Source organism: Hibiscus syriacus, unplaced genomic scaffold (assembly GCF_006381635.1).
Source record: "Hibiscus syriacus cultivar Baekdansim isolate YM2019G1 unplaced genomic scaffold, ASM638163v2 tig00112910_pilon, whole genome shotgun sequence".
Lineage (NCBI taxonomy): Eukaryota > Viridiplantae > Streptophyta > Magnoliopsida > Malvales > Malvaceae > Hibiscus > Hibiscus syriacus.
Window position 1 is genome coordinate 1,133,354 of NW_024063417.1, and position 10,257 is coordinate 1,143,610.

Below are 10,257 nucleotides of genomic sequence, written 5' to 3' on the forward strand. Positions count from 1 at the left end.
GTTCGAATGGTTCTCGAAGTTCTTCGACGAGAACATTTATATGCTAACATGGATAAGTGTGTGTTTTGCAGTGATAAGCTTATGTTTTTAGGCTTTATAGTTAGTGTACAGGGTATTCATGTAGATAAAGAGAAGGTCAAGGCAATTCAATAATGGCCCACGCCTACTTCCATCACCGAGGTAAGATCTTTTCATGGTTTGGCAAGTTTCTACCGTCGCTTTGTCAAAGATTTCTCAACCATTGCTGCACCATTAACCGAGATCATCAAAAAGTCAATTGAATTCAAATGGGGACCACTACAACAAAAAGCTTTTGAACTTCTTAAAGATAAGTTATGTTCTGCCCCTATTCTTCGTCTTCCCAATTTTTCTAACACCTTTGAGCTAGAATTTGATGCTTCGGGCATAGGCATTGGTGCCGTCCTCATGCAAGAAAGATAACCTATCGCTTACTTTAGTGAAAAGTTAAAATATGCACAATTGAACTACTCTACCTACGACAAGGAACTTCTTGCACTCGTCTGAGCACTCGAGGTGTGGCAACATTATCTTCTCCCTAAAGAGTTTGTCATTCACACGGACCATGAATCACTCAAATGGTTAAATAGACAAGGTAAGTTAAACAAACGACATGCTCGATGGGTTGAGTTCATTGAATCTTTTCCTTAGATCATCAAATACAAACAAGGGAAAGATAACATTGTAGCTGATGCATTATCTCGACGATACACACTTATCACTCGAATGCATGCTACTGTTCTGGGTTTTGCACATATCAAAGAACTTTATCCTAACGATCCAGATTTTTCTGAGATTTATAAACAATGTGTAAAAGGTGCTTTTAACAAGTTTTATCTTGTAGATGGCTTTCTTTTTTGCATGAACAGGTTGTGTATACCACAAGGCTCTTTGCGAGAGTTCTTGGTTCACGAGTCACATGCCGGAGGACTTATGGGACACTTCGGTATTCACAAAATACTTGATATGGTCATGGAACACTTCTTTTGGCCGAAAAGATTTGTGCATCATGCATCACGTGCAAACAAGCAAAGTCAAAGGTAAATCCTAATGGTTTGTACACGCCTTTACCAATTTATTCTTATCCTTGGATCGATTTATCGATGGATTTTATACTTGGTTTACCCCGCACTAAGAAAGGACGAGATAGTATTTTTATGGTGTTGGACAGATTCTCAAAGATGGCACACTTCATTCCTTGCCATAAAACGGACGATGCCACACATATTGCTGATTTATTCTTTCGAGAAATAGTCCGCCTTCATGGCATTCCTCGCACCATTGTGTCCGATCGTGACACTAAGTTTATAAGCCACTTTTGTAAGGTATTGTGGGGTAAGATTAGCACAAAACTTCTCTATTCCACTTCTTGTCATCCTCAAATCGATGGACAAACCGAAGTAATAAATCAAATTCTAGGATCTTTGCTAAGAACTATGGTAGGTAAGAATACCCGTAATTGGGAAGAATGTTTATTTTTTGTTGAGTTTGCTTATAATCGATCCATTCACTCCACAACAGGTTATTCTCCATTCGAAATAGTTTATGATTTTAACCCATTAACTACTTTGAATCTTATTCCCTTACCTTTAGATCAGGTTGTCAGTTTAGATGGTGAAAAGAAGGCTGCCCTTGTCAAAGACATTCACGCCAAAGCCAAACTCAAGATGGAGAAAACCTACGAGGCAATCACAAACCGAGTTAACAAGGGCCGACGACATGTCACCTTTGAACCAGGAGATTGGGTATGGGTTCACATGAGAAAAGAAAGGTTCCCGACACAAATGAAATCCAAGCTAGACCCACGAGGCGATGGCCCATTCCAATTCCTTGAACGAATCAATGACAACGCCTACCGCATTGATCTTCCCGGTGAGTATAACGTGAGTGCATCCTTTAATGTTTCTGACTTATCTCCTTTTGATATTTCAGATTCGTGGATGAATCCTTTTAAGGAAGGGGGAGATGATACATGCACCACACGCCCTAAAGCTAAGGATGATGAATTTACTATACCAATTGGCCCTATCACATGAGGTCGGACAAAACTTCTTAAAGACAAGCTTCAAATCGCAGTTCAAGCATTCATCCTTAAGGGTCTAATAGCAGCAGATTTGCAACAACTTTTTGAAGGGGATCCATTTGTTATCCGGTCGATATATCTTCTGGAGATACAACCGTCTATCTCTTATCTTTCCAACGGTTCTTGAATCACATCAATCCGATATCGGAAACTCAAGATATGACCATTTTACTGAAGACGGTGCATGTAGGAAATCCTATACGAGATTAATACGTTATTTTGTAAATATTACGAATTTTCAATATTTATATTGATTATTTGTAATATAATTTAATATATGATGATTAATTATCTTTTAGGGTCAGAATTATTATTTTATTAGGAATTAAGGTTGGGTTAAAACAATATTTTTAGTTATTATTATTTTATTAGGAATTAGAGTTAAAACATGTTTAGTTTATTAATATTTTATTCTTTAGTTATTTAGGACCTTTAGAATTTAGCCCCTATATAAAGGAGGCTTCATTCAACTTTGTAAATCAGATTTCTTTGATCAATAATACAACGAGAGTTCGTTTTTGCAAGTGCTGATTGCCTTGTGCCTTCGAAGCTTCTTCTCCTGGAGTTCTTTCAAGTTCTTGTGAGGGAGATTAATCTTCACACTCCAATTTTCCTTTTTATCGCGACTAGGAGGGTTGGTTAGAGCCATTTATCGAGTTTGTCTTTTCATTACGACTAGGAGGGTTCGATAGAACACTTATCCATCTATTTTTCCACAAATCCATCTGCACCATCAATCATCTTTACCGTCCACCTTCGTAAGGGAGATCTTTTGATTTCTTTATCATCTTATCTTATTTTATTTTCAATTTCTTTATCTTTTGTTTATTTTGTTCTAATCTTATTGCCTTGAAGAAACCCTAAAGAATCCTAGTTACTGCTGCCACCTTTCTCTATTCATCCCTTTTGTTCTTAATCGAGTCTAGAGCTTTCTAGGTTTGATTCTTCAACAAGAGCAATGTTCATTAACCCGCCACCGCTTCCTTATCATAAATGAACCTTACCTTACCTTTGACGAAAGAAAAAGAGATAACTATTTTAGCTTTCACTTTGCCCTTTTTCCCCTTCTTAAATCTCTAATTTAAAATTTGATTTTAAATTCATTTCCCCTTAAATGACTAAAATGTCCTCTTTATTCTTCCATTGTTACTAATTGGTCTTAAACACTATTTCTAAATCATTTCTTATCCTTTATCATTTATTCAATTTAATCCTCAAATTTTAAATCTTTTCAATAAAGTCACTGACCTGATATTTAGGGTATTACAGTATGAATAAACAAGTGACTATTTTATAACTTTTAATAGTTAAAAGACTAAAAAAACAATATTACATAAATTAAAAGATCATTTTATAATTTTTAATAATTGAATAAATCAACGAAGGATCATTTATATATTTTACCCTATATTTTAGGCGAAAAGAGACTGTTTGACTTACGCGTGCTGTTGTACCAATGCCCGATTCAAGAAAAAGACAAGTAGGTACCTGATTTAAAGTAATCGCCAAATCCACTAACACTGTTAAACGACGAAGTTTCGTTTAATAGTGCTTTCCACTGGGTAAGGCATCAACTACGAATATCTGACTTCTCAACTTTCTGTGGACACTGAATATTCAACGGTCCGATCCGATCCGATCCGATCCGATAATTCTCCTCAAAAAGAACCTCGGAGGAAAGGAAAAGGAAGAAAAAGAGCTGATAGAGTTGAGAGAGTATGGGACACGGGAGCTCAAAGGACGGCGGCAGCGGCTCTTCTTCCGATGATGATGCGGACGCTAAATCCTCGCCCTCTCACATCTCTCGTTTGAAGGAGAGATTGCATCGTCACCGCCTTCGTCTCCGCCGTAGACGCGGTTCTTCATATTCTCAGAACAAACTCCTGGCTGCTGAGGATTTCGCTGGCATTGCTCATCTTACTCTTATTAACGTATTCTTGATTCACCGTCTCCTTACTTTACTCGTTATTGCTAGTTTCTTCAATTTAATTCTCTCTTTCTCTTTGATCATAGGCGGAGATGAAGTTTAAGGACAAGTGGCAGGCATGTATTTCGTTTGGGGAGCAAACGTTTAGAACAAATGTTTCTAATGAGTTAAGCATAGTAAAATCATTCTTATTTCCTGCTCAAAAATAGTTATTTTTTTTACTTTAAATTCTTACTTGGTGTTTTGGTCCAATTTGCTGTTAGTCATTAATGTAGTGCTTATGTTTTTTAATTTTGGATTACTTTTTGACGAAACTAGTTTCCTTTCAGTCTGCTGCAGATAGCTTTGATTATAAACGTTCTTACATTTTTAGGGCTTTGACTTTTATTTCAAGTTTTATCCGTGTTAAAATTTATATTTCTTTTTTTCTGATGATGCAGAACAGACAAGCCTATCTGGAATTGTGTGAGTACTCCGAACTATAGGCTTTTGATTTTGAACTACTAGCAAACTTATTTGATTTGAATAGTCTATTGATTTAGTGCCAATTTGTTAAATTTTTGGTGCAATGTGAAATATTATACTCGGTTTGAGTTGCATGAGAGTGAGCATGTGGAAGATTTTATACCGGTTATATGTCGTGGTAGTTGTCAGCAAGGAACTGAATCTCTACTGATGGATACTCAGCATTTTGAAAATGAAAAAAAGAGAGGCAAATCCAGCTATTTGATCTATCAATTATGCAGATTTTAGTGGAATGAACTACAGATATTCACTATTTGATAATCGTTTTTCCTTTTCTTTTTATTACTAATTTGCTAAATTTAATCACTTAAAAGGGTGCTAGATTGGTTCTTCATTTTATTAAAATGAAAATGTTTGGCCTTCAGTTTATATTTTCTGCTCAAAGCTGCTAATCCATTTTATAAATGTTGTAACATGAAATTGATGTTCCCAGTTTTGTACTCGATGCTTGTTTCAGTTAACATCATCTCTTGACAGGAAAGGAAACTTCTTTTGGAGAAAAATGGACCTCGTCTTGCCAGAATCTCAGTATTTGAGGTGTGTGCAAAAAGCTGAAAGAGGATTTCATTTATTTTTACTGAGCTTCATTTTCATTTTTCATATCTTGTGCTTAATTTCTCATTATGCCCATTTGGTGCAGATGAACAGATTGTCAAAAAGTAATCTCATAGGGTACTGTGAGATCAATCTACTTGACTATCTAACGCAGGTGAGTAGTCTTTCCCATTGAACATCATTATTGTATATGCTATTCAGGATAACTTCATTCATAAGACTCTTATTTCAGGATTCAGATTCTGACTTCGGTACATTCAACCTGATTGATCCTGGATTATCAAACATGGTTGTTGGCAGTGTTTGCATTTCCTGCAATGTTGAGGTGTGCAGTATGTAACAAATAATTCTGTAAGTTTATTGGAAATATGATTTCTAACATTTAGTTGGAAAAACTGTCAGGATCCAATTGAAACAGAGAAAAAGTTTGCAAGACGAATCTTATCGATTGTGGTAAGTTGTATTTAATGATCTGTTTTAGTCCCACATTTTATTTGCTTATACATTTTGCCGGGGAAAATTAGGTCTTGATGTAGTCATTGACTTTTTTCTCTTATTTATTGAATTGTGTGTCTGAGAAAGTATATGTTAGGAACAAACATGAATGTGATGTAGTGTACTTAGTTGTGCGTAAGTTATGCTATACATTTGCTTAGGTTTTCATTTTTAGATCTATTTTGTTTGCAAGATCAGTAGCTTAGGGTGAAAATGGGAAAAAGGAAGTGCCACTAATCATAGGACTTTATTCAAGTGTGGCACTTTTAACAGCCTTAACTTTAGTTTTTTCTTGTTTTCTCTTTTTTCCATTTCCTGTAAATCTACTGCTTGTTCTAATCATGGTAAGCATATAAGTCATTGTCTTTGCAAAGGTCAACTGGTAAAACTGTCGCTAGACATTTCTTTTAAAACAATAAAACAAAATTCTGAAGGTTGCATGTCAGTTTGCTCTGAAGTTCTAACATAACTCTGAACTCTAATGAGAATGGTTTGTTTTCCTATCGTGTCTATGATTTAAAAATTTTGGAGATATTGCTTTAGTTCTTATGAAAAGATCTTGGACTTTTCATTCAACTTTCTAGTTCATATATTAAAACCCTGTTGTTATATGTGATTATGTATTCTGGACTATGATGAAGATCGAAAGCTTTCATTCTTTGTGTTTTCTGAATTAATTAATGCTTTTGGCGATAGATTGTCATCTTGTTCTTATGACATGATCTTGTGGACTTTTCATGCAACTTTCTAGTTCATGTATTAAAGCTGTCATTATATGATTATGTATTCAGGACTATGATGAAGATGGAAAGCTTTCATTCTCGGAGTTCTCTGAGTTAATTAATGCTTTTGGCAATAAAGTGGCAGCTAGCAAGGTTTGAGCTGATGTGGTTTATTTGCATCTGATTGTTCTCTATGAAACTTTCCCTTCCTAAATCCATATGATACAATTTACAATTTGCTCTTCAATAAATTTGTCTGCTCTCATTGTTTCAAATTTCTTATCTGCTCCTACTTCCATTTTCATTTTTCATGTGGTTTAAAGGGGGGAATAGTAGTGAATCGATAGAGTTAGGGCCTGATCAAAAGAACAAGAAAGAAGATGGAACTTTAGAAAATGCATGGTTATACAAACCTCTAGTTTTCCCCCATTAATCCACATAAAATAATAAGAATAATTATTTTGGATGTAAAGACTACAACTTTATTATATAGGTTTTCCTTAAAAGTAAAATTTCTAAGCTTTCTTGCAACTATAAGTAAAATAATAAAATAATCTATCAAATACTTAATATATAATTACTAACCCTGAATATTTAAATCCTAAAGATAACTAATAAGTAATAACACTTGCTGTCCATGATATATCTAATACTTGATAAGTAAAACTGAAATAATAAAATAATTAAAAGTTCCTTCTTCATTTTCCCTGGATTGGAAAATCAACTTCAACAAAAAAATCTCACCACTTCAGAATAAATAACCGTTTTCGCTTTTCATTTGTCAAACAAAGCAGTTTGTCATGAAGCTCTCAAATCTGCAACTCTCTTCTTGAAAAGTACTGCAGTATTGCTGCTACCAAACTGCATGATGTCTTAGTTAAGCTGAATGTAGAAACTAGGAAATAAAGGAAGGAATTTCTAAAACAAAGAAGTTTGGTCTCTAATTTTTCTTGCTCTTGAATACACAGGGTAAGGCCTATTAAAATAGGCAAATTACAAAAGAAATACAATCGTACTCTAAGATACTAACTTAGAGCCACATTAGGAGTTAACTTATCTAGTCAACATTCTATCTAATCTTATACTTAGATAAATATAGAGTACAAGTTAATAATAAATAAAACTTAATTACTGACTCATTAGGACACTAATTCCAAACTCATTAGGATTTTATACGGCTATAATCTACACGCCCCTCAAGTTGGAGAGTATATATTGTAAAATCCCAACTTGGATATCAGTTCATCCAAGTTAACTCTCGAAAGAGCTTTGGCGAGGACATAAAAAGTTGCATTTGAGTAGGAACATAGTTTAGTTCAACATAACCATTATTGACCTCTGAAATGAAGCGTTTGTCAATCTCCATATGTTTGGTTATGTTATGATGAACATGGTTCTTGGCAATGCTCATGGTGGATTGACTATCATTTTGTGCATTGAAGCCCAACTTTAACTTTTTCAATAATCTTTTTACCCACATTCCTTCGCAAATTCCTAGTGCAAGTGCTCGAAATTAAGCTTCGGCCCTACTTGAAATTACTGATTGTTTCTTGCTACCCATGTAACCAAATTTCCCCTAACAAAAAAAGCAATAACCACTTGTAGATCTTCTATCAGTCAATTCTCCAACCTAGCTTGCATCAGTGAAAATTTCTACCTTATGGTTCTCACTCTTTCTGAAAATTAAACCATGACTAGGAGTCACTTTGACGTATCTCAAGATTCTATTAACTACTTCAAGGTTCTTTTCTCTAGGGTCTATGTCCACTAAAAAGGTAATATATGGTTTGGTGAGGGATAAATAGTTTAATTTTCCAACCATCCTTGGTATTCATCTTTGTTCACTGGTATCCCCATTTCATCTTTTCTTAATTTCAAGTTAGGATCCGTAGGTGTCTCGATTGGTTTGCATCTAAGCATGCCCATTTCAGTAAGTAAATCCAATACGTATTTTCTTTGAGAGACCACACTTGTAGTTTTTTATCTTACAATCTCCATTCCGAGAAGATATTTAATTGAGCCGATGTCTTTAGTTTTAAACTCATAAACAAGTAGATCATTCAATTTGTTGATTTCTTTAGTGTCATCACCTGTTATGATTATATCATCCACCCACATAGCCTATGAGTATAGTCTTCTTCTTTTCTGGAGAAATCTTCAAAAACAAGGTGTAATCAGATTGGCATTGATTGTGTCCATATTTGACCATTTCCTCGGTAAATCTATCAAACAATTATCTAGGTGATTGTTTCAAGCCATACGGTGACTTCTTCAATTTGCATACCCTGTGGTCTTTAGAGAAATTTTCGAAGCCTGAGGAATGTCCATGTAGACATCTGCAAGATTTCCATTAGGAAAGCACTTTTGATGTCTAATTGAAGAGGGGCCAATTTCATTTACTACCAATGACAACAATATTCTAACAGTGTTTAACTTAGTAACTTGTGCAAAAGTCTTTTAGTAATCAATTCCATAAGATTGAGGGATTGTTTGTTTACTTTAGAATGATTAAGCGCTGAATGATTCAAATGCTAGATGATTCAGAGTCTTTGTGTGAATTAGCTCTGAATGTGACATGTTGTTTGGTAATGGCTCTGAATCATTCAGAATGTACTTCTGTGCTCTGAATCATTCAACATTGTTTTTCTGAATCAGTCAGCACTGAATCATTCAGAGGTGAGAAACAAGCAGTCTGAATGCTGAACGGTTCAACATTCAGCGCTGAATGGTTCCATTCAGAGCCAAACAAACAACCCCCGAGTAAATCCTTTTTCCACCAACCTTGAATCTTTCAACACTTCCATGAAATTATATTTGATTGTAATATCCATTTGTAGCTGAATGTTCACTTTCTTGGAGGTAGTTCAGTAAAGACCCATGTTTCATGGTTTTCTAGAGCCTTGATTTTCTTTAATAGCTCTCTTCCATTCTGAGCTTTTCATTTCTTCTAGTATTGTCTTTGGAATATGAATTTTGTTGAGTGACATAGTAAATGCTTTAAACGATAACATTAGTTCCTTATAGTCAATATACCTTTAAATAAGATGACTTGTGCACTTTCTAACTCCTTTTCTCTGAGCAATAGGCAGTTAAAAATTGTCAATAAAAGGATCAGTAGTTTCACAATGTGAAGGTTCCGTAGCTGTGTCAATTTTTAAGGTAGAAGGAGCCAATTCCAGTTTCTGACATGTTTTGAGTTGTAACATCTTCTAGATTCTCATTAGGATGCTCCCTCCTTGTATAGACATGAAGTTCTTGATTTCAAGTTGAATTTTGGATGGTGTTTGAGTTTTTAGTGGAGTTCTGACTTGAGAAGGCAAGGTTTTTATTTTTGGTGAAGATATTGAATCTGTCGGGTAATCTTAAATTCTTTGGGGTAGAAAGGAATGCATGTGGACTGAATATATTGGAGGCTGTCCTAAAGATGAAATTCATTTGAATTCTCTCCCTGAATTTTATACTTAGAGAAATAAGGTTTATGTTTAGAGAAGGTAACATCCATTGAAATATACATCTTTTAGGTAAGTGGAGAGTAACATTTGTAGCCATTCTTAGTTGAAGAATAGCCAGCCCTAGAAAAATTTGTATAATGAATTTAGGATTAAGCTTGGTTCTAAATTGATGGCAAATATAAACAAAGGTTGAACAGTCAAAGACCTTTAATGGGAGATAAAAAAAAGACTTGAAATGTGGAAACTGTGGAGAGAGTTTTCATCCCGAAAGAAACTAAAAACCCAAAATATAGATTTTCCACTTTCGCTTTTGTTCAGTTTGAGAGGGAATCTGGTTTGAGGAGAGCAATTGATATGTTGAATGATTCACTGATAGATGGGAGAAGGATTTCAGTTGGTGTTGCAAAATACAATGAAGTTCGTCCAAGGAATGTGGCCAAGAATAGTCCAGTTCAGTTGGGTCCAGTTTCGATTACAGCA

General features: G+C 34.9%; 1 protein-coding gene across 1 annotated transcript; it reads left to right on the forward strand.

The window, feature by feature from the left end:
* Positions 1-3,743: 3,743 nt before the first annotated feature.
* LOC120184442 (phosphatidylserine decarboxylase proenzyme 3-like) lies at positions 3,744-6,550 on the forward strand. The gene is made up of 8 exons (XM_039188913.1): positions 3,744-4,032; positions 4,115-4,194; positions 4,469-4,493; positions 5,031-5,090; positions 5,194-5,262; positions 5,341-5,433; positions 5,511-5,561; positions 6,395-6,550. The coding sequence occupies exons 1-8, from the start codon at positions 3,820-3,822 to the stop codon at positions 6,482-6,484; spliced, it is 681 nt and encodes a 226-aa protein (XP_039044844.1). The 5' UTR covers positions 3,744-3,819; the 3' UTR covers positions 6,485-6,550.
* The last annotated feature ends 3,707 nt before the right edge of the window (positions 6,551-10,257 follow it).

Bases quoted from the DNA above. Each gene is read 5' to 3' on its own strand.
- LOC120184442 (XM_039188913.1), top strand. From the start codon at position 3,820: ATGGGACACGGGAGCTCAAAGGACGGCGGCAGCGGCTCTTCTTCCGAT. The intron at 4,494-5,030 runs GTGAGTACTCCG...ATCTCTTGACAG, and splicing joins ACAAGCCTATCTGGAATTGT to GAAAGGAAACTTCTTTTGGA. The intron at 5,263-5,340 runs GTGAGTAGTCTT...CTCTTATTTCAG, and splicing joins TACTTGACTATCTAACGCAG to GATTCAGATTCTGACTTCGG.